The 24,565-nt window shown below is 44.1% G+C and overlaps 1 protein-coding gene across 7 annotated transcripts in view; it reads right to left on the reverse strand.

The window, feature by feature from the left end:
- Positions 1 to 24,565, reverse strand: part of SYNE3 (spectrin repeat containing nuclear envelope family member 3) — a 133,352-nt gene that overhangs the window by 27,067 nt on the left and 81,720 nt on the right. For all 7 annotated transcript variants that reach the window (XM_061612065.1, XM_061612069.1, XM_061612066.1 and 4 more), the window contains 7 exons: positions 19,949 to 20,085; positions 15,053 to 15,227; positions 12,718 to 12,900; positions 12,388 to 12,531; positions 11,076 to 11,210; positions 2,473 to 2,634; positions 841 to 1,004 (listed from right to left, as the gene is read on the reverse strand). In XM_061612065.1, coding sequence (XP_061468049.1) covers positions 841 to 1,004; positions 2,473 to 2,634; positions 11,076 to 11,210; positions 12,388 to 12,531; positions 12,718 to 12,900; positions 15,053 to 15,227; positions 19,949 to 20,085 — 1,100 coding nt within the window. The remainder of the gene's footprint in view (positions 1 to 840; positions 1,005 to 2,472; positions 2,635 to 11,075; positions 11,211 to 12,387; positions 12,532 to 12,717; positions 12,901 to 15,052; positions 15,228 to 19,948; positions 20,086 to 24,565) is intronic.

The raw sequence follows: 24,565 nt of genomic DNA on the forward strand, positions 1-24,565 counted from the left end.
TGCACACACAGCCTCTGAGGACAGAAATCTCTCTCTGCTCAGGAAAAAAAGAGGGCCTATTGGAAGAGAACTGGTTCCAGTTTGTAGCCCTCCATAGAGAACAAAAGCTGTTGGGTTCCTTTATTACCAGGATGTCTATAAACAGTTTTACAACACTAGAAATATTGCTGCAGCACCACACAGCTTCCATGCAGCCATTATTCGCAAAGGAACCTACTCTGTCTGCTGCTCCCTGTGTTGTGTCTTTATCAGTATTGTGCTTAAGCACTTGCCTGATAGCCAAAGGCAACACTGAATTTGGTGTAGGTGAATGTGCAGGCTGGCAGAGGAGGAAGGCAGTGCTCCTCCTCTGCACAAAGCAAAGAAACTGAGCAAGCTACCAGAGGAGGGAAGCCCCCCATTCCCTATTCCATACCCTGCAATCAGTTGCTGAAGCAAGGCTGGAGCTCCCTGTTTGTCTTCTGCCAGCCCTTTGGCTAGGGTTTTGTTTTTGCAGGCTGGTCACTTTAGTGGGCTTATTTAGAAGGCTGAGCGACATTGCCAAATGGGTGTGGGAAGCAGGGTCAGCAGGCCTTATTCAGAAATGCTTGAGGGCCTAAAAGCCTTGCTTGATCAGTCCAAAGGCCTAACTTGTCTAGTGTTCTGTTCTCCCAGTGCCCAAGCCGGTTCCTGCGGGAAACCCACAAGCTTCATGTACATTTCAAAGAGTGCTGAGGAAATGAGAGGTGACAATACAATCACGGCTTCTCCTGCTGTGTTCCTCCCCCATCTCTTTGCCCACTTTCTTTGCCAGCCAGTTAACTGCACCAAGCCCTGAGATGAAGCCGCTTATCTACCTACCTTGACATCATGTCTTCGAGGGACTCAAAAGATTCCTTCAGCTTCTTTGTTTCAGTCTGGATAGTCTCAGCGCCCTCTGAAGAAGAGTTTTCTGCAACCAACTGCCCATGGGCTTCAGTGAGGTGTAACTGGATCTCTCTGTCTGAAAACTCGGTTTGCAGTCTCTGAAAGGTACATGATGCACACACACACTCGGATTATGGAGATGCTACAAAAGTGTTTATGCACAGGTGACATTTCTGCAAATGGGAAGAGAAGAAGAACCCTAATCTCAAAGGGATGTAGCTCAGTGGTAGAACATTTGCCTTGCCTGCAGAAGGTCCCCAGTTCAATCCCCAGCATCTCCAGGTAGGGCTAAGAGAGATTCCCTGTCTGAAACTTGGAGATCCATTGCCTGTCAAGTGTAAACAATACTAAACTCGATGGATCAGGGGGTCTGACTCAGTCTAAGGTGGTTTCCTGAATTCCTAACCCTGCTGGATCAGGCCAAGGATTCATATACGCCAGGCATGGGGAACCCTTCTCAGCTCAAGGGCTGCATTCCCTTGCAGACAACCTTTGGGAGGACACATGCCAACGGTGGATGGTGTTGAAGGCAAAAGTGGATGTGACTCAATGGACTCTAACTTTTGTACAGCAAGGTACATATCTGTCATGTAAACGTCAGAGGTTTCTACACACAGAGAGACATCTCTCCATCATTCATCGAGGCAAGGAAGAGGTTTAAGGACAGCTGCAAGCCAGGCAAAAGCATTTGAGAAGGGCACAGAACAAGGACTGGTAAGGTGTGCATCTTGAAGGGATAGAGTGTGCCTGGGAAGGGGTGTGGCCTGGAGGGAGTCCCAAGGGGCAGATAGAAAGTCCAGAGCGTGCATTTGGCCCCTGGGCCTGAGGTTCTGCACCCCAATCTAAACCAAGGATATGTAAGGAAGCTGTGGCCCTCCAGTTGTTGCCAGACTACAATTCTCATCACCCATGACCCTTTGTCATGCTGGCTAGGGCTGATGGGAGTTGGCATCCAACACCATCTGCAGGGCCACAGCTGACCTAATCCAATATTCTCATAGTCATCTCCTAAATACCTCCAAGGAAGCCCACAAGCAGAGAATGAAGTCAATAAACAATCTATTTTATTGCCTCTGCCACCTTTGTATAACTAGTATTCAGTGAAATATTGTCTGTGAATGTGGTGGTTCCACTTAGACACCTAAATATTAATGCAAATTGTCTGCGATTCTGTTTTATCTTTAGGTGTTCTTACAATGCATGACAAATTGTATTAACTCAAACCTTGTTTGGAAAAATGGCTCTGGTGTGTGTACTTGCTGGAAAAAAGCATTTCCTTCCTTCTTGGTGTCTTTTGGCCCTTTCTGACTTTATGATCAAAATAGTCTGTGAATGGCTAGGCCTTGTGAAACTTATAGCTGGGCTCCACTTTGAAATATCACCCCAGCCTTCACCAGCCTAGTGCCCTCCAGATATTTTGAACTGCAACCCCCATTAGCTCCAGGTAGCACATGGAGCTGGTAAGAGCTGTAGCCCAAAACATCTAGAAGGCACCAGGCTGGTGAAGGCTGATCAAACCACTGCAAAGCTTGTCAATGACATCACCAAGGAAGAGATGTTCCTCACCTCCAAGTCCAAAGCCCTGCTGTTCGTTTTCCATCCTCCATTGCCATCCTGATAGGACTCCAGCTTCTGCTTGGTCACAGTCAGCCACTGCAGGAGATCTGACAATTTGTCATTAAATGTCCAGTGTTCTTGTACATGCTGTTTACTCCGGGCTGTCATGATCTGAAAAGAACATCCGAAAGAACCAAACAACAACAACATCAGCAATCACACACAACAGAGATGTCTTGAGGGTCCACAGTTATTCCCTAATGGAATGGTGGCTGGTGGCTCCATGTCAATGGGGCAGTGGAATCCGCTCCAGGTTTTATGCTGAACTTTCAAGGGGTTGTCCAAGGTGCTGAACTTTAGTCAGAACTTTCAAGGAACTGTCCAAGGCATTGAACCTATTTTGGGAATAGGTTTCAGCACCTTCAGCAGCTCCTTAAAAGTTTGGACCAAAATCCAGAGGGGATTCCACTGCTCTGCTGACATGGAACCACCAGCCATCACTGCCCTAGTGAGTGATTAGAGTCCCTCAGGCCCGTCTGCTGTTGCACAGAATGCAGTTCTAGGCCTCATCCTGTTGCTTTCTTACTGCAAAGGTGCTGGTGCTGCTAGATGAATGCTGTGCAAGAGCAGAAAGCTACAGTTCTCTCCTGCACTGGATGGTGCTTTTAATTCATGTACCCTTAGGGATGGGGGAGAAATTTGATCCAGTTCACATTTAAAGGTGAACCTACCTAATTCCCATTTACAAAACAATACGCAAACTCAAAACACAGCCAACCTTTGAAATTTGCATTCTCCAAATTTTGCAGAACAATTCTCAGGCTGAGTAATGTGTATTAAAATGTATATACTAGGGGGAAATGGGCATAAAAATACACATATTGGAGAAAATAACACACACACATGTATATTAGAGAAATTGCTTTGCAAAAATGTCTATGCCAGGCAAAACCGCATACAAAAGTGTGTATATCAGGAGAAATGCCTGCTAAAAATGCTGATGGATTTTCATGGACTTTTTTTTAAAAAAATTGCAAACTGATGTGGAAATGTGGAAACCTGAATGTAAGTTTATAAAAATGAGAAAACTGAGAAAAAACAAAATTGACATATTCACCCATCCCTACTCACTCGATGGCCTCTCCTGTTTCTTTCCTACTTCACACTGTCACTCAGAATCATCTCCCAAAGAAAATCCTCCTCCTCAGAATCACCTACGGTAGCTCCTCATGGCCAAAAATGCTTGTGCAGCAGGTGCCCTGCAGGGAACTACACCCTTCAATTAATGATGAATGCATTCATCAGTTCACACAACATGTCTGTTCGCTCAACTGATGCCCTGCTGAATGCGCAGGTGTGCATCCTGGTCCTTTGATTAAACAGAATTCTAAAAGCGAGCCCCATTAAGCTCAATAAGACTTGCCCCCAGGTGAGCGTGCATACTTAGGAATGCAGTATTAGCCTTGGGAACTTTGAAGACACGCAAGATAAATTTTGGACTTTTGGGTACATGGAGAAGTTGCTGAGTTTATCTATCAATACCTTGGCCACAAAGTGCCTCTCGTGGGTCTTAGTGCTTCTTTATCAGATTGTTTCCACTTGCAGAGGCGCCCCAGGCAAGAACCCAAATCTTCCAGATGTCTCAGTTACTCAAGAAGCCGCCACAATCAGGAAAGGCTCTAACTGCAGAGATTGCAGCTGACCATGGAGAAGCAGGAAAGAGCTGCACAATGATTTTTTATTATTTATTTATTACCATTTATACGCCGCCTTTCTTTTCATGATAGAAACCCAAGGCGGCTTACATATGGTTCCCAGGCGGTCTCCCATCCAGGCACTGACCAGACCTGACCCTGCTTAGCTTCAGCAGGGTGCTGGCTTCATGTGCCTTCAGACCATAGCCTGGGACCATGATGGGAGTGGGGTTTCAGGTGTGGACCCCTGCAGCCCCTTTTGTGGCTGTAACCCAGGGATGAGGAACCTCAGGTGGTCCCCAGGCCTATCTGGCTCTCAGGAGTCTCCCAAGGTCACACCCCTTCCCCAGCCACACCCTTTCCCCCAGGCTACATCCCTCACCTGCCCTGCTTTGCACCCTCATTAAGTGTGTTTCCGTGGCTAGAATGTGTCCTTGAACTCTGATAATGCTTCTTGCTTGCCTATAGGGAGCATAGAGAGGGATGCGTGAGTAAATTAACAGTTTTGCTCCACCCACCTTTGCTTCTGGCCCTGCCCACCACTGGCATGTGGCCCCTGGAAAGTTGCCTAGAAAGGAATGCGGCCCTTGGGCTGAAAAAGGTTTTCAACCCCTGCTGTAGCCATTAGAGCAACTTTTGCTATAACTCCTGAAGAGGGCTAGATTCTTACAGCCTCTGAACATGCATACGTGTAATGTGAATGCATATTCAGAGTAACGTGTGAACAGTCCTATAAAACAAACACTAGGAGCCATTATAGAGGTCACATAAATAAGATATTCATGTATCTCAAACTCAGCAACTTTCTCATTAACTTTCTGTAATCTTGAAGCTCCAAAACGCACCTTGTGTGTCCCCAGAGTTGTCTAATTTGCACTCCTATACATACTCACCTTGGAGTAAGTCCCAAGGAACTTAATAGGGCTTTCTTTAGAGCAGGCAGGCATACAATTCAAGTTGATACACTGATGGCATGAATATATCATTCCCATAAGTGAAAAAAGTGGCTTAAAAACAGCCGAAAGTAACTTCTGCGTCAGAAACAAAATAGGATCTCTCTTAACAAGCACACAAATGCAGAAAAAAGCTTGCATATCAACATATGGCCACATGATGGTGCTCTATGAATAAAAACACACAACACAAGGATATAGATAGGAATGGGGGAAGAATTTGTTTGGTCACCACTCATGGAGGACGACCTGATCTGATTCCCTCAAACTTGCTTGCAGATCAGAAAGCAACTCCCAGTCAGATTAGGCAATGTATTTTGGGGGCGCAAAAAGTGTGAGCAAAAATAATGTTTATTTATTTAATTAGATTTATATGCTGCTCTTCCTCCCAGTAGGAGCCCAGGGTGGCATTTTACCTAAAAGTTGCATACAAAAAATGTGCATTTTACTGGTGAGTGCATTGAGAAGCACTGAAAAGTGTGTATTTTATAGAAAAGTGTGCCCAAAATGAGTACAAAATGGATACAGTGGGATGGAACAGACCCTATAGTGACTTCAAAGGTTGTCACACAGAGGAGGGCCAGGATATCTTCTTAATCATCCCAGACTGCAGGACAGAATAAAGGGCTCGTGTTACAGGAAGCCAGATTTCAGCTGAACATCAGGAAAAAATTGGTTAGAGCAGTACGACAATGGAACCAATTACCTAGGGAGGTGGTGGGCTCTCCAACACTGGAGGCATTGAAGAAGCAGCTGGACAGCCACCTGTCGGGTATGCTTTATGTTGGATTCCTGCATTGCTCAGGGCGTTGGACTCGATGGCCTTATAGGCAGGCCCCTTCCAACTCTACAGTAGGGTCCCGCTCATACGGCGGGTTAGGGACCAGGCCCCCGCTTTAAAGCGGAAATCGCCATAAAGAGGGGCCCCATAGACTATAATGGGCCACGTCGTGCAAAAATGACGTCAAAATGGCCCGCAACGGGAAAAAACTGCCGTATTAGTGGAACAAGCACTGTAAGAGCGGGGCCTTTCCCTGATTGAAAACCGCCGCATGAACGAAGCGCCGTAAAGTGGAACGCCGTAAAGCGGGGCCCTACTGTATTGTTCTATGATTCTATGACTGAGTGACATCGAGACCAAAATGGAATGCAATTAGTTGCTCAGGCTGCCCCTATATGTATTTCTTCTTTTCTCAGAACCAATTCCTCACCTCTGGTTTAACAATGCAAAAGAGATTCCCTTATCCAGTTATCAAACTGAAACCATATCTGAACAAGGCCATTCCTGTGGCTTGGATGGGCTCAGTTAGTGCAGTCCCTGCCAATCCATGCAGCAAAGCCAGGAGCTCTGCACCAGGTGGCACCAGCCAGGAGTCAGGATCAAAAGCAGACTCAAGGAGCAAGCCAGAACGGAAGAATAACCAAGGATGCAGGGACATGTGAGAGCTGGGGGAGACCACATTGCTTGAGCAAGGTTCAAGTGGAACAGGAAACCTTCTTATGCTCCTTCCTGTCCAAGAGTATCCAAATGTACAGACCAGTGGTGGCTGGTGACTCCATGTCAATGGGCAGTGGAATCCACTCTGGGTTTTAGTCTGAACTTTCAAGGAGCTGTCCCAAGGCACTTCTGACATGGATCCACCAGCTGGCACTGGGCCAGACTGGATGCATAGAGTCACTCCAGGGCTGGAAGGTTCTTCACTGAAAAGCTGCCACCTGCAGTCCAACAGTTCAACAGATGGGGGAGCTGCATACAGATCCAGCAGCTCCTGACAGTGGCCCAGTCCACAAAAGAGGATGTTGAAACAGCTCTTCTGTTACTGCCCTTAGCGGCAGACTGCAGTGCTCAGCCACCACTTCCATCAGCAGCTGGGAGAGGGGAGGGTTCATAGACCTATTGGTTATGGTTTCCCTGTTCCAGCAAGACTGTGGCCATGTAGACTGCTAAGCCAGACTTGGCAGTTGTTGGATTCACTAAAAAAATGGCTATAGCTAACAGGTCCCAAACAGGCCAAGAATACAAGTGCTGAAGAAGCAGCACCAGTGTCTACAGGACCTGGGAGAGCTCCCAGGGAAAGAAAATCTTGATCCAAGTCCTGAACTAGCTTTAGAATCCCAAGCAGAGTGTCAGGAGCTCCCAGCATTAGAACCAGAAACCCTCGGCTCTGTATGCAGCTGCTCCATGTAGTGAGCCACTAGAGCTTCCATTTGGAGCATCTTCTAGGAGAATGAAGTATTCTCAGGCTTGGGACTGGCCCTGCCCCACCCAGACTGGCCGCTGGTCCCTCTGAGACAGGAGCTTCCTGTTTGGGCTGGTCTTCCTGGCTGTGGTGTATGTCTATGCATTCTTTGGCATTGCTCCTCAGCTCTGACTTGTGCTGGCTCAACTCCTGGCTCCTCATTCCTGGCTTCTTTCTGACTGGTGCCTATAGCCCTGACTGTGGGGCAGATGACTGCCAGAGCCCCATCCCTCAGGCAAACTTTTGCAGGGGTGCCCTCTGCTTCAAGACGTGGCACCATTAAGTTGGACAAATCTGTCAGTTTCAGTTTCTTGCAGTTTCTCTTTTTTCCAGTCTTAAATTCAGTTTTCCCCATTTCCACAACAGTTTATGAACTTTTTTTAAAGCCCTCCTGTAAATTCATACACATTTTTCTATGCATTTCTCCTAATATATGCATTTTTGCAAGCCTTTTTCTCTAATATAATGCATTTTTGCACACTATTTTCATGAATATACCCACTTTTGTGCATGCTTTCTCCCAGCGTATATGCTTTGTATATGCATTGGGGGTTTTTTGCTGGAGAACTGCATCACAGAATTCAGAGAAATAAGAATTTTGAAGGATCACTGTGTTTTGGTTCATGGACTGTTTTGCTAAGCGCAAATCATGTAGGTTCGTATTAAAATGTAAGCATAATGAATTTCTTGCCCATGCCTAGGCATCAATGGATGGCTTCAGATTCTGTCCCTGGCCTTCCCCACTGGGGACAGCTAGGAGTCAAAAACAGCCGTGGGTGCCTGATGCCCTGTTGAAAATCCCAAGAGACTTGAGCTTCTGCCTGTCTTGTGTTTGGAGTTTGAATGCTTATTTTCCTCTTCAGAGACCTTTTCAGTGGATTCTGCCTCAGATTTCCATGTGATGACCAAATTGCCTATGCAGAGACTTTTAGCAGTCTGTGGGGGCCGTTACCAGTTTGTGTTGTGTTGCGATAGAGGCCTCTGTACAACTGGCATCACTGTGCCAGTGCCCTCCCACATGGCAACAGGAAGAAAAGGCTTATTGTTCCTTACAGTGCCTTCCACCAAGTCAGACCATTGGTCCATCTAGCTGAGTAGTGTCTATACTGGCTAGCAGTGGCTCTCCAGAGTTTCAGACATGGATTATTTCCTAGTTCTACCTGGAGATGCTGGGGATTAAACCTGGGGCCTTCTGCAAGCAAAGCAAATGCTCTACCACTGAGTAGGGATGGATGGATCTACCTATCTCGGTTCCCTCAGTTTCTCATTTTTCCCATCTTAAATTCACATCCACATTTCTGCAGCAATTTGATTAAAAACAAAATCCCCAGGAAAACTCTCCAGTACTTTAGTGTGAATTTCTCCTAATAAACACACTTTTATAGGCAGTTTTGACTAATGTGCACATTTTTGCAAGCCATTTCTCATAATATTATGCATGTTTGCATGTTATTTTCACATACACATTCATTTTATGCAAATTTCACCCTAACATATGCATTTTTGTAAACACTGGTTGGAGAACTGCATTGCAAAATGCAGATAAGTGCAAATTTAGAGCTGTGTTTTGGTTCTCGTTTTGGAAAGTGTGAATTTCATAGATTTGGCTTGAAAACAAGCTGAATTGAAATTTCTGCCCATCCTTGCCACTGAGCTATGGCCCGTCCTTTACTAGCAAAGGCTGAGCATTGCATTGTGCCCCACTGCAGCCTCCATTCAGAGGGTATTGCTTCACAGACCTTAACAGCCATACCAGCACACAGCATGTAAAACAAAGAGAAAAAGTGGAGTTCTCCCTCATGATGGTGCTTTAAAAATGCCCTCCCAAACAAAGACAGTTTGGCATTTACAAGCAGCCATAACTCTCCTGGAAATCCAGCCCAAATTTCTGCATTTAAAAAAAAATCATCTTTAGATTTGGGCTGGTGCATCAAATTAAAATAATGTTGTAAGCTTGTTGGTGTCCCTCTTTTGAGAGCAAGTTTACAGCTTTATTCCCTCACCCAAAAATCACTGGTTGTAGTGCTGTTTGTTTCTAGCTGTTTCTAGCTGCTCTGATCTTCCTGCAATAAACTGTCCTGATGATCTAGTTCTAAGATTCTCTGCCCAACAATACATAAAGGCCAGATAAATGTCTGAAGCAATGAACAACAACAAAAGTTTTGGAAAAACAGAAAGATGTATTTTAAGCCCCCAGGCATCAGAGCGTTACAGCACCCAGCAGAGACTTTGAGCAGCAGCAGCAAGTTCATTTTTAGACAGCCTTTAATCTGCATCTTATTGAGAATATATTTGCTGTGGATTAAGTCCCACCGAACTCAGCTGGACTTCCTTTTGAGCAAATCTGCATAGGATCAGGCTAAAGATGAAGTGATTCAGGGCCAAACAACGCATGGAAGATAAGGCTATCAGTGGCTACTATCCATGATGGTTATGCTCTGCTTTCAGTGAATACCAGTTGATGGAAACCGCAGGAGGGAACGCTTATGCTCGTGTCCTGCTTGTGTGCTCTCCATGGGCATCTGGTTGGCTGCTGTAAGGATGCTGGACTAGATGGGCCATTGGCATGATCCAGCAGGCTCTTCCTATGATCTTATGGTGTGACATGCTGTTTTGCATTTAACATGCGTGTGTTAAAACCATAATGGCAGGTGAGGAGGTCCAGTCAGCTGTTGGATTATGGGAGGCAGGGAGAGGAAGCTTAACTCTTTTGCTACATGCCACAGTCCCAATGAAAATCTGCCCCACCAAGAGCTGTTTGCATTATCACCAAAGAGGACCTTTCCTCTCAATGCAAACCACAACTGCAAGGGAGGGGAAGAGTTATTTTCTTCAGGACAACAGCAGGAGAACTTCAGGCCCTGGGGCCAAATGTGCCCTTCCAGGCCTCTCCATCTGGCTCTCATAACTCTCCCCAGGCCACTGGCCCTGCTGCACAACTCTAAGGTTTTGGCCTGGCTCAAAAGTGTTCTTGAACTCTAAAGCCTCTTCCTTGCCTGGATAGAGGATAGGAAGGGGTGAGCAATTGTGTATAGAAACGATTTATTTATTTATTAAATATACATGCTGCCCTTCCTCCCAGAAGGGCCCGCTATTTATTTATTTTATATTTTATTTCATTTCATTTTATTAGATTTATATCCCTCCCTTCCTCCCAGAAGGAGCTCAGGCTAGCCTACTGTACAAAAATTTACATTTGCCGCTCAGCCCAATTTTGCCTCTGGCCCACTCACCATTGCCACGCGGCCCTCAGAAGGTTGCCCAGAAAGGAATGTGGCCCTTGGAGTTTGTATGAGGTAAAAGACTGAACTCCCCTGCTCTGGCCCACCACAGTCCCGATCCTGAATGGGATCCCCATCCCTCCTATTATGATTTTTAAAATTTATTTTAAAAAAGGAGTTCATATTACATGCAAAACCCACATTTAACGTAAGATGTGCTTTGGCCATAGGCACAGCAGGCTGGGGGACATGAACCAGGCTATTATCTCCATGCAAATGTAGTGGGCAAGTACACGTGATTCTCATACTGTACATCCAAGTGATTCTCTGAATTGGTCTGGCATCCTGAGAAAGTGAGCAGAATTCCCTTCCAGCAGTGCCCAGCACAAGCCCAGACTAACACACAGATCTGCTTTGCTGCGCTCTGAGTAAGAAGCGAAGAAACTGCCACAACGATGCAAACTATTATGGTGCAATGCAAACTGTTCACCAATTCTAATTTACCTCCAGTGACCTCTTGAGTATTTGATAGTCAGAGAAAAGCTGCTTGATTTTGTGCATCTGCGCTGGGTCCGACTGGATGAGTTTTTCTAACTCTTTGATTTGGATGGCACACTCTACCATGTCTCCTTGGATGATCTAGAGAAGATGATACATTGCAGAAGATACCATGCATGAAATCTCCAGATGTTTGTACTGTATGTGTGGACATCAGGGGGCAGGGCTGGTCAGCATGTGCAATGCATGGTGGCAGGGCTATTTGACATTGGGGTGGGGCTCCTCAATCAGCCTCACTCATGCATTGGTGTTACATATGAGTATAATGCCTTAATACGACTGTCTGTGCTAATCCAGCTATTGGAGATCACTTAATTGGCAATGCCAAGGACTGAGCCAAGAGCCTTCTAAAGTCGAAGCATTTGCTCTGCTAGTGAGCACAGTGGAACAAACACAATGAGGATTTTTGCTGTGGTGCATTTTCGGTGATGCCATATGCACAACTGCCAATATGATAGTACCGACCTCTTGCTAAACAAATCAGCCAGGAAAGAATGTCCTAACGTGCATATCAGAGGCTATGAGTACACATCTCTAACTTTTCTTTCTTTTCTGCTTCAGCGGCCTATCTTTCAAGCCAGATTCTAAACTTTACCTGGTTCAGAGCAAGTGGAAGGGACAGCTCTGGGAAGGGATTAAGGAGTTATGTTTTAATCACATCGGTTCTGCATACTGTCACACGCGCGACTCTTTTATACATTACTAAATATGCATATAGGAGAGAAGGAGAACGTTGAAGACATTCTGGTAAGCTACAGACAGAGAGGTAAGGAAAACTCAAGACTTTTACAACTAATTAATTACAATTAATTACCCCACCTTTCCTCCAAAGGGATAGGTCATTATACATGCTCTCTCTCCTTTTATCCTCACAACAATTTTGCAAATTAGATTAGATTAGAACATACTTTATATCTATTTATATCTATTAGATTAGATACAAATAGATATAAATTAGATTAGATCAGAACATACTTTACATCTATTTATATCTATTAGATTAGAATATACTTTCTATCTAAAAGACATAAGAGAAAGAGAGTGACTGGCCTATGGTCATCCAGTAATCTTAGCGGTTGACTAGGGATTTGAACCCATGCCTCACCTCTCCAAGTCCAATGCTCTAACCACTATGCTACACAGGCCCTCTTGCTCACGTGACTCTGTAAAAGCACTATTCACACTGATGGTGGGACTGCGTCTGGCGATGACATGCGCCAAGATGGAATGCTCCTGAACATGAATTGCAGTCACTCACCTGTAGCCTCTGCAGCCTCCTTTCTTTACCTGCCAGATCAGGCAACGGCTCCTTCTCTGCATTCAACTTGGCTCTGATGCCAGACAATTTTCTCTGCAAAGGCTCGAAGACCACATCAAAGTCTTTCTGCTGCGATACCAAAGCCTAACCAAAGAGAGAGAAAGGAAGACTGGTGTTCTTGCCAATCCCATCAGCATGATTGCCTTTGCCTGCCCCCTCTGCCAGCCTCACGCGCAGGCATCCAAGTACATCAAATACCAGAGGGCTCCAAATCTAAAAGTGCAGCATTAATCCAGCAGTATAGAAGCAAACCACTTAGAAGCAACCCACCTGCAACCTGCTTTTCCTCTGAAGCAGACTTTTGTGCAGGTGTTCTGCTTCCTTTGCAGCACCAGCTGCCTCCGCCAGGAGTGACTTTGCTCTCTCCTCTTCGAAAATGCTACTCAGGAAATCTTTTTTCAGCTGTAACATCAGCAGCTGTTCCTTAAAGCGGGAGCTTTCAGCCAGAAATGCCTACAGGGGACAACATACTTTTATTTGAATAATCTGTATCCCACCTTTTAAAATAACGCCAGTCCCATCACCACTAAGCCAGCTAACATGCCAAAAACAGCCAAAGGCAAGCAGCAAATAGTCAAGCACATGTCAAAACCACAGCAAAATACATACAAATCCAAGGATCTAGCATAAAAAGCCTTCGGGAAAAGAAATGTTTTAAAAACTTATCTAAAAGCAGGAAGAGGCTGGGTAGATCTCCTTGGAGAGAGAATTCTCCGCCCGCAGTACTAATTCCAAAAACGCCCCATGTCTGGTCCTTGTGTGTCAATCAAATCCTTGCTTCTAGGCCCAATTTAAAGTGCTGGTGATGATTTTTGAAGCTGTGTGTGGTTTTGGACCAGGATAACTAAAGGACCACCTTCATCTGAAACCCTCCTGTGTGTCTCACCCTTCTCAAAAATACGCCTAGTCAAGATCATAGAGGGTACCTTTTCAGTGGCTCTGGAACTCCCACCTGATGGAGGGAGTTGTTTCATCCCCTCTCTAATGGTCTTCAGTAAAGTTGGTCAAAACCTTCCTTTTAGAAAGGCTTTTAAATTATCCTTTGTTTTTTAAGTGGCTTTAATTGCTGTGGTTCAATTATTTCTGATGGGTGCTGAGGGGTTTTTAAAAGATCTTTTTTGTCCCCTCTCTGCTGCCTTAGTCTTTTTATTGCAACTGTTGCTGTTGTTAAACTGTTTTAGGAACAATCTTAAGTTGTGGTTTTAACTTATGTTGCTTGCCACTGTGGGCTCATTAGGTGAAATGAACATAAAAATGTTCTAAATAATGACTGTCCAAAGAACAGAGCTTCAGATCCCGATATCGGGGCTTGGGTAGATTCATACCAGCTGGTGTGAAAAAGGCTGCTAGCCACAGTGGCTATGTTCTACCTCCATTGTCAGAGGCAGTATGCTTCTCAATACCAGTTGCCAACAATGGGGGGGGGAGAGAGAATACTGTTGCATTAAGGTCCTGCTTGTAGACTTCCCAGAGGCATTTGGTTGGCCACTGTGAGAACAGAATAGGGTTGCCAGGCTCAGGGCCTGAGAATGATTCTGTATCTTTAAGAGAAGAGAAAATTCAGCCAAGTGCAGGTTTTCTTGCAACACTGTAATGGGAAAAACCACAAGGTGGAATTCTCCCCTGAAGACCGCTTGGAGACCGGTATCTTTAAAAGTTGTGCAGGGGGAAGGGAGAATTCCACCTTGTGGTTTTTCCCATTACAGTGTTGCAAGAAAACCTGCACTTGGCTGAATTTTCTCTTCTCTCAAAGATACAGAATCATTCTCAGGCCCTGAGCCTGGCAACCCTAGAACAGAATGCTGGACTAGATGGGCTTTAGGCCTGATCCAGCAGGGCTCTTCTTATGTTCTTATATGAGCACAGGTGACCCTTCGAATAACCTGGCCCTAGGCTGTTTAAGGCTTTGAAACCTCTGTTGCAGTGGCTTTCAAACCCTCAGATTCCTGGGATGCTTATGAGGGATTTCTTGGTGAGAAGGATCTTGCTTTTCTTGATATATGAAGCTCCTGGGGAGTGTCAGATGTGCTCCAGAGGACATCGTCTATTCAGATGAATTAACAGGTCTGGACAGCACTGCATGTTAATTTCATGTGCATTCTAATCCCAGAAACCTTTACAACTTCCAGGTTTCACAGCAAATCCACAAGGATTATGGGACAGACTAGCTGGGGGGTGGTGGAATTGGAAGCAACCTTACATCGAGCCAGTCTGTTGCTCCATCTCTCTATTAGCTACACTGAAAGGCAGCAACTCTCCAGGATCCCAGCCTTACGTGGAGTTGTCAGGGACTGACCCTGCGACTTTCTCCACTGCAAGGGGAACAGTGGTCTCCAGACAACTCTCAGCAACCTTAACAAACTACAGTTCCCAGGATTCTTTGGGGTAAGCCATGGCTGTTTAAAGTGGAATGATAGTAGCTTTAAAATATAATGTAGATAAGGCCAGAGAACCCGTCTAAGCTGGTTCCTCCCAACAGCTGCAGGCATTTCAGTGTCAGCAAAGTTTTGTGGTTGCAGGTGTATGGGCATGTATGTGTGAATGACCAGGTTCTGTGGCGGAACAAGTTTTAGGCTTTCAAGCATTGTGGCGATTCTTTTGTCACCTCAGTCTGATGCAGGAAAGCATCTGTCAAAGCTGGGTCGGAGACATTTGCTGCCGTGTCCAGGAGCCTCTGAGCCGACGGTTTCCACAGCTGGAACTCCCTCAGGGGATTTTGAAAGCGCTGCCTCAGTTCCGTTTCAGTCTCAGTGCTCATTTTAAACGTCTTCCCCTTCAGGCTGCAAAAATAGACAACAGACACAACTGTGAAGCTGAAACCCTCTGAAACAGCGAGAGAGAAGACCCAGCCTCTCCTTTAATGAGGGACGAATGCTCTGTGCTTTGCACTTTGGACACAAAGGAGCTCAGTCTCAGCTTCTAGACAGCTGCCTCTGCCAGTCAGAGGATCAACAAAACCTTTTTTTAGATACCAAGACACACATTCCTTCCTAGTGCACCTGCCGTGGAGAATTACCAAAAGCTGGCTCTTGTAACTGGGATTCCCAAACAGCCTCTTAAGCGTTCTCCTGCTGATGTGCCCCTCAGCTAAGGCACAGACAGTGGACACACACATGCACGCATATGTGCACTCCAGCGAAAGGAAACTGCATGTTCGGTTAGCTATGTATCTGTGCCTTTAAATGCAGGGTTTTTCTTTTTTGCACAGAAATTGCCACAAGAAATTGTGGGGGCCCATAATCCAGTTCAGAACCCATGTGTGTGTGTGAGGGCTGGCTGTTAGGGGTCTTTCTCTGTGGTCTGGATCTGTCCCCCTGCACCACCCATTCAGTTCAAGGGGGGCTTTTTCCTATGCAAATTGAAGACACCCCCCAGTCTGGATCAGGCTCATAGAGGGGAGCAAAGGGTTAAAGCCATCCTCCGTCCTCCCCATGCCAGGTTCCTAGCCCTGATAGGGGACCCAGCACTGGCTTTTTATGTACCCCCCCCACACTTAATGGCACTTCAAACGTAGGTAATATAACATCTAGTTTGGTCCTAGATTACACTGAATGAGAGGCAGAACTCAATCCGGACAAATTATTTGTAAGGAAGCCCCTTTCAATTACTTTTAATTATGGGATGTAGCTGTGACTCCCTTTTATGGGATTGGGGAGGGGTTGCAGCTCAGTGGTAGAGGATGATGTTGGTTTATTAGATTTGTTAGATGCCTGTTATCCGAAGGTCTGTAAGTGACTGACAACACTGTTAAAAACACAAATATATAATACAATAAAAACAAAACAATAAACAACCCCCACCACCCCACCACACACAGCCACAGGAAGCCTTGGCAGCACACTCATAACAAACAATATCATCTTAGTCTAAATCCCCCATATTTCCACTTATAAGGATCTCAAATAGCGGGACTGGAGAAATCCCTGTCTGAATCGTTGGACAGCTGTTGCCAGCCACAGTAGACAACATTAGGCTACATGAACCAGTTGCCTGACTCCGTTCATATGCAGCATGTTAAATGTCAAGAGTCTGTTCAGGAGTTCTTCTGTGATAGAAGCACCTCAGCAAATAAAGTGGAAGAAAGCACAAGGATTAAGACAGCAGACAGGTAAACACAGTATGCTCTCTCCGGCTGTATTTTGAAACTGGCTCGAGTGGTTTCTGGGTTGGTAGAAACTGTCTTAAGTTCTTTGCTGGGGCATTCTCTGCCTTCTGTAAAAGTGCTCTGCATCAGATAGTGAACCAGACAACCTGGTTATGAAGCATTCATCCTGATTTCTTTGCATCAAGTCTGTGGGCAGGTTAGACAACATCAGCTGTTTACGGAACATTCATTCTGGCTCCGTTGCAGGAAGGTTAGATGACATGTCAAGCAATTGTTATCTCACACTTTCCAGTGCATTTTCCCATCACTTTGATTATTGGAAACAGTCTGATTTTTTTGGGGGGGGGAGTGGGTTTGTTGCACAAGAGTGCCAAATCAACCAAATTAGCTCGTATGTGCTTGAATCCCACCCAAAAATAGCAACAGTCTGGAAGCACCCTGGGTTGTGGCCCTTTTTTCAGAGAAGAGACACAATTGCCCCGAGATGCTAATATTGTTATGTACCACCTTTTTCCCTGAGCAGTACATAGTTTGGGGTAGAACTGCACGCCTTAGGCTGCAAATCCTACACCCCTTTACCTGGAAGTCAGCTTCACTGAACTCCACGAGGTTTACTTTTGAGCAGACATGTATAGGACTGCACAGTTAGTTTCTGTTTAGGGCCAAACTATATGATGTGTTGGAGCTTCCAACATAACTTTCTGTTTGTAAAAGTAGCTGAGGGGGGACTGATTTGGTCTGGGGCTAAGGCTAACAAAAGACACTGCAGCCACACACACACTCAAGCTGCAGTTAGTCTTGGAGTCAAAAACTAGCAGACACAAAAAATAAGCCCACAAGTTTTCTCCTTCTTACCGAACAGCAGCTCCAGGCAAGCCATCTGGATTGGGACCACTATGCATGGGGAGCAGGGAGGGTTTGACACTCCTCCCCCTGCAGCCCTAATTCAAATCAGGGCACTGAAGACCCTTGACGCTTTTCGTGATATTTGTCTATTTACAAACAGGAGCACAGGAAGCTGTATTTTGCTGAGTCAGACTACCGGGCCATTGCACTCAGTATTATCTACGCTGACTGTCAGCAGCTCTTCAGTGATTCAAGCAGGGGTCTCTCCTAGCCCTACCTATAGACACTGGGGGATCAAACCTGGGACTTTCTGCATGCAAAACAGATTTACCACTGAGCTATGGCCCTTTCCCTCAGACTTAGGCAGAGAGGAAACATCATCAATTTCCCGGAAAAGAAATCAGAATCTACTTGGAGGCACGCCCTCTTTCGTGGCTCCTTGTTTCCAGCCATCTGAAAAAGACCCATTTTTCCTTTGCTGGCTACACCAGGCTGCTCCTCTCACTGCGTCACAAACACTGGCAAAATCTTTTCTCATCCCCTTTCTCTAGCTAAATGGAACCCGGCTGAACGGAGCTGCCAATGGGCCTTTGGAGAAACATCTTCTATCTGGAAGACATCTTTTGTTTTAGCTAAACAAGACTAGAAAGAAAAAATATTTGTCATCTCACACGACACGACAACATCATTCTCACATTATTTTTTATACAATAAAGGGAGGTTTTTGCTTAAAGTAATTTTAGAGGAACCTGTGATGACTGCCTTTGCTGTTCTTTCTTCCGTTCCTGCCCCATGAGGATTTGCGAGGTTACCACTTCCTACAAAGAAGCAAGCTGGTAACAATCTGTCATCTCTGCTGTGTGGCCAGCATTCAATATTTTCTTGCTACTCCTCCCTGGAACGCCTCCCAGACTTGCTTCCTAAAATCTGAACTGCCGCTTTGCCCTCCTGAAAGGTCCAGTTGAATTAAGATAAACCTCTGTCAGCATGCCAGCATGTTCTGTACTTGGCATAAGGAAGACAGCTTTTTGGGCGCAACAAAAACTTGACCATGCCTTTGCTTGGCCGACAATCCTTTCTCCAAGTCTGTAAAGGTTTGAGCTATATGCTTGTCACTTCCTGATTCCAGTTAGCCTGGAAGTGCAAGTCTTTTGCCAAAGCTCAGGGAGGAAGGGAGGGAGAGAGAGAGAGAGAGAGAGAGAGAGACTGACAGGCTAGATTTGCTGCCTATCCCAGATGAATGTAAGCAGGAAACAGAAGCTTGGTCATTAAAAGCAGGCAGGGCAGGCCTACCCAAAAACATACAAGGGGAAAAAAAGTAGCACAGCAGACTTGGAGAGAAGACCATGCACAGTAGGGATGTGCTAGAATTCCACCCAATTTGGATTTGCTACTGAATTTTCCATTAATTCACTTACTCTCTATTATTGCAGATTGGATTTTTATATAGTGATTTTCCGCTGCTATTTTCAAAAATGGATTTTTTTTAAAAAAAATCCACCTCTAAAATATTGATATTAAGAATGATAATTGTATCAATATTTCCTTTTATTTACCTATATTTCCTTTCAAAATATTGATATTTCATTTCAAAATATCAATATTAACATCAATTTTTTGGGAGAAAAAAAGAATTGGTAAAAGCAACCGATAGCAGATGAAGAACAAGCTCTAATCGATACCAGCCTGTTAGGTCGAGGGAATGCTTTTGATATGGCACTGGCCAAGGGGTCCCATCCCTAATGCACAGGCACCTAGCAAGTTATTACCACTGTTGTTATCTCTATAATGTGTGGCTTCAAGTGTGTCCAACAAGGTAACAGAACATTTCAAGACAATGATTTCAAGTATGAATGGGCAGCCCAACCATAAAGGCTGGCCTTAGGTGCAGCACAAACAGTGACCTATAGGGGGAGCTGCAGCTTAAGACAGATAGAGCCATAGCTATTGAGACAAGTGGCTTTGCTTGACTTTCAAGGCAGCCTGCAACCCCCAACCTGACCGTTGGAAGAGCCAGAAAGGAGAACAGGAAGCCATGCAAGATGGCTAGAGGGCAAGCAGCTTTCTCCCTACTTTCACTCACCATTGCCAAGAGTATTCTTTGGATAGTGTTTTGGTGTTAATGGGAGGTGAACTTGAGCAAGATGAATAGAAGGTAGGAAGATGCATTGATGGTTGGTGCCCACTGGGACTGTTAGGGCAGAAGTCAGAGTGGCCGACAGTGGGTTGAGAAAAAGCCAGTCAAAGCCAAAGCAAAGCCAATCACAGGCAGAGACTGCATCCCCATCCTCCTCCATGCTGAGTTCTACAAGGGCAACATTAATTGGTCAGTTGCCTGCTTTGGATGGGGTCGTACTCCTTTTGAAAGAGTAGGTCTGTAGTCTGGGGGTGCTCCTGGATACATCTTTGTCACTAGAGGCCCAGGTGACCTCCGCGGCTAGGAGTGCCTTTTATCAGCTTCCATTCCTTGCTCTGTTTCCATAATACCTCCAAATATTGTTTATTTTCAACTGCTAATCCTCCCTGCCAGAAAAAAAATACCTTGATTACCTTTGATATTCCCGTATCACACGTATCACACTGTCAGAAAGCGGCTGTGTGTCTTGTGAAAACCTGAACAAATCCTTAAGTTGAGTCTTCAGTCTCTCAACCTTTGATTCCTCTGCTGTAAGAGTTTCCCTTGTTGCCTTAAAATGCAAAAATATTCTGATCAAAAACACACACACAAATAGCAAATCAATTACATTTGTATATATTTTTATTTGAATCTAGAAAAAGGAAATTTACTTGTTACAAATGACTATAATATTGGACCTGGCTGTTAAAATTCCTTAAGCAAAATAGATTACAAATTTTAAACAAATGTAAATGTAAATGTGTAGAGCACAATCTCACTTCCTTGAGCAGTGAAAAGTTCCAAGGCACTGTTTCCGGGTTTACAGCACAATCTTATACATATATACCCCAGGATACTTTGCAGTGTGGCAGAAGATGCAGTGGAATCCAATTCTAGGGCCATGAGATGCAACTACTTATCATGGAAAAGGGTGAGATTCAGTGCCAGACCTACTCAGAGCAAACCCATTGAACTTAATAGACATGGATGCACACCTTGTGGTGAGGGAGTTTGAGAGTGTTGAAGAAGATGAGAGCAAAGCCGTCAGGAGTCTAGACCAAGAGGCTAGACTCCTAGCAGGGGCACACAGGGTGGAATGGTCAAAGCTGAGACGCCAGACGAAATTGCATCCAAACTCAGAGGAAGGCAATGGTAAACCACTTCTGAATACCTTACCACGAAAACACTATGAACAGAGTATCCAAAATGCAACACGAGATAGTGCTGGAAGATGAGACTCCCAGGTCAGAAGGCACTCACTGAGCTACTGGGGAAGAACAAAGGACAAGTACGAGTAGCGCTGTGACTAATGACACAGCTGGTCAAAGCTGAAAGGAAGCCCAGAGGCTGATGCACACAGATGCAAAAGGAGAGTCCGGAGTTGTACCACACACACAATAGGAAATGGAATGTGAGAAGCATGAACCAGAGAAAGTTAGAAATTGTCAAGCAAGAAATGGAAAGTATCAACATCACAACACTTGGCATGAGTGAATTAAAATGGACAGTAACGGGACATTTTCAATCAGGCAACTACAAAACATTTTATGCAGGAAACGAGAAATCAGGAAGAAACAGGGTTGCTTTAATAGTGAGAAGTGATACAGCAAAAACAATTAAGAGCTATAATGCAAAGTATGAGTGAGTTATATCAATGAGATTTAACAGGAAACCTATTAACATAACCATCATCCAAGTCTATGCTCCAACGGCAAACACAGAAGAAGAGGAATTGGAGAGATTTTATGCAGAAGTACAGGAGGAAATTGATCACACACCAAAACAAGATGTTCTGATAATCATGGTGGACTGGAATGCAAAAGTAGGGAACAGAGAAGAACTAGAAATTGTGGGGAAATGGGGCTTAGGAGATAGAAATGAAGCAGGAGAAAGACTTCTTGAATTCTGTGAAGCCAATAATCTGTTTCTAGCAAACACATTTTTTGAGCAACTGAGAAGACAATTGTACACATAGACATCACCAAATGGTCAATATAGGTATCAAATTGATTATATAATTGGTAGCAGAAGATGGAGAAGTGCCATACTTTCTGTGAAAACAAGACCAGGAGCAGACTGTGGTACAGATCATGAACTGGTTGTATTGAAAATCAGAGTAAAGGTAAAGAAGAGCAACAACGCAATCATAATGTCAAAATACTATTTAAATAAAATCCCAGAAGAATATAAGTTCACATAAGAAACAGATTTGAGGCTTTAAACTTAGTTGACAGAGAACCAGAAGAACTATGGATAGAAGCAAGAGACATTATCAAGGAAGAATACAAAAAGATAATACCTCTAGTTAAAAAGAGAGAAAGACCTCAATGGATGATTGATGAAACTCTTAAAATGGTTAGAGAGAGAAGGAAAGCAAAAGCAAAAGGAGATAGAAACATGATTAGAACTCTAAATGCAACAACACAGCTACTAGTACGTAGGGACAAAGAGAACTATTATAATGGTTATTGTATAGAAACAGAAGAGGACAACAAAAAGGGAAGAATAAGAGCCTTATTCCAAAAGATTAGAGAAATGAAAGGAAAATTAAAACCAAGGGTAGGGATGTTCAATAATCAACAGGGAAACACACTGACTGACTGAGATGAAATAAAAGGATGATGAAAGCAATAAACTGAAGAACTCTATAAAAGAGATGCAAGGATGACAGATTGATTCACGGAGGAACCATGTGATGAAGAACCAGAAATTATAGAATGTGAGGTGAAAGCTGCTCTTAAAATACTTGGAAGAAACAAATCACCAGGAATAGATGGCATACCAATAGAGTTGCTACAAGCTACTGAGACTGAATCTGTCCAAATTTTGACAAAAATTTGTAAAGAAATATGGAAAACTAAACAATGGCCCACAGACTGGAAGCATTCAATATATATCCCAATTCCAAAGAAAGGGGATCCCAGGGAATGCAGTAATTATTGAACTACTGTCTTAATATCCCATGCAAGTAAAGTAATGCTCAAAGTTCTACAACAAAGGCTCTTACCATATATGGAGCGAGAAATGCCAGACGTCCAAGCTGGATTTAGAAAGGGAAGAGGCACCAGAGATCATATCACAAACATACATTGGATAATGGAATGGACCAAGGAATTTCAGAAGGAAATCATCCTCTGCTTTATAGATTACAGCAAAGCCTTTGATTGTGCAGATCGTACAAAACTGTGGAATGCTTTAAAAGAAATGGGGGTGCCACAGCATCTGATTGTCCTGATGCGCAACCCATACTCTGGACAAGAGGCTACTGTAAGGACAGAATATGGAGAAACCAATTGGTTCCAAATAGGAAAGGGTGTGAAACAGGGGTGTATTTTATCACCCTACCTGTTTAATCTATAAGGGGAACATATCATATGGAAAGCAGGATTGGACCAAGATGAAGGAGGTGTGAAAATTGGAGGGAGAAATATCAATAATGTAAGATATGCAGACGATACCACACCACTAGCAGGAACCAGTAATGATTTGAAACGAATGCTCATGAAAGTTAAAGAGGAAAGCACAAAAGCAGGACTACAGCTGAACGTCAAGAAGACGAAAGTAATGACAACAGAAGATTTATGTAACTTTAAAGTTGACAACAAGGACATTGAACTTGTCAACTATTATCAATACCTTGGCACAGTCATTAACCAAAATGGAGACAATAAAGAAATCAGAAGAAGGCTAGGACTGGGGAGGGCAGCTATGAGAGAACTAGAAAAGGTCCTCAAATGCAAAGATGTCCCACTGAACACTAAAGTCAGGATCATTCAGACCATGGTATTCCCCATCTCTTGGTATGGATGTGAAAGTTGAACAGTGAAAAAAGCAAAAGAGAAAAATCAATTCATTTGAAATGTGGTGTTGGAGGAGAGCTTTGCGCATACCATGGACTGCGAAAAAGACCAATAAATGGGTGTCAGAACAAAAAATTAGAACCTAAAATTATGAAACTGAGGTTATCATACTTTGGACACATGAGAAGACATGATTCACTAGAAAAGACAATAATGCTGGAAAAAACAGAAGGGAGTAGAAAAAGAGGACGGCCAAACAAGAGATGGATTGATTCCATAAAGGAAGCCACAGACCTGAATTTACAAGATCTGAACAGGGTGGTTCATGATTGATGCTTTTGGAGGTTGCCGATTCGTAGGGTCGCCATAAGTCATAATCGACTTGAAGGCACATAGCAACAAACTTAGGCTCATTGATTTCAATGGGTCTACTATGAGTATGGATTTCTTACAGATTGGTATAAGTCATACTTAGATGTTTTGGCTCCTAAACTTCTCAGTGTGTGTCAAAAGGCACCCTGTCAACATCAATGCATGATGCAAATATTTCTAGTATACCTAAGCCTGGCAAGGATCATACTAATTGTGCAAATTACAGGCCAATTTCTTTAATGTAGACGTTGACATACTAACATCAATTCTGGCTAATAGAGTTCAGGCAGTGACCTCAGCAGTAGTACATTCAGATCATGTGGGTTTTATTCAGCACAGACAGGGAGCTGGTCATGTCTATTCATTTCATGGGTCTGCTTTGAGTATGACTAGCATTGAATACAATCCATTGAGTTCAACAGCACTTACTCCTTGGTAAGAGGACAGGACTGCAGCCTTAGCATACACTTACTGGGAATGAGTCCTACTGAACTCAGTCATACTTACTTTTAAATAGGCATGCATAGGATTGTGCTATTTGTTTCCTTCCTTTATTTATTTATCTGGGCATTTATATCTCACCTTTAACAATAACATCAGATTCGAGGTTGCTCGTAAATAAAAACGTAAACTGCAACAAAAATTTAAAATGAACCTAACAAATAACAAACAACAGTAAAAACAGCTTCATAAAGCAGCATCACAAAAACTGCATCGACAGCAGCAGCAGACTAGAAAAATATAAATGGCTCAACTAAATAAAGCCAAGCAGCATCAGTTAAAGGGGGGGGGGCGATGAACCTCTCTTGAGAGGCTATGCTAGAACTTAGGCTGAGGATTGGGAACCTTTTCCAGCTCAAGGACCGCACTTCCTTTGGG

The sequence above is a fragment of the Rhineura floridana genome, chromosome 2 (genome assembly GCF_030035675.1).
Source record: "Rhineura floridana isolate rRhiFlo1 chromosome 2, rRhiFlo1.hap2, whole genome shotgun sequence".
NCBI lineage: Eukaryota > Metazoa > Chordata > Lepidosauria > Squamata > Rhineuridae > Rhineura > Rhineura floridana.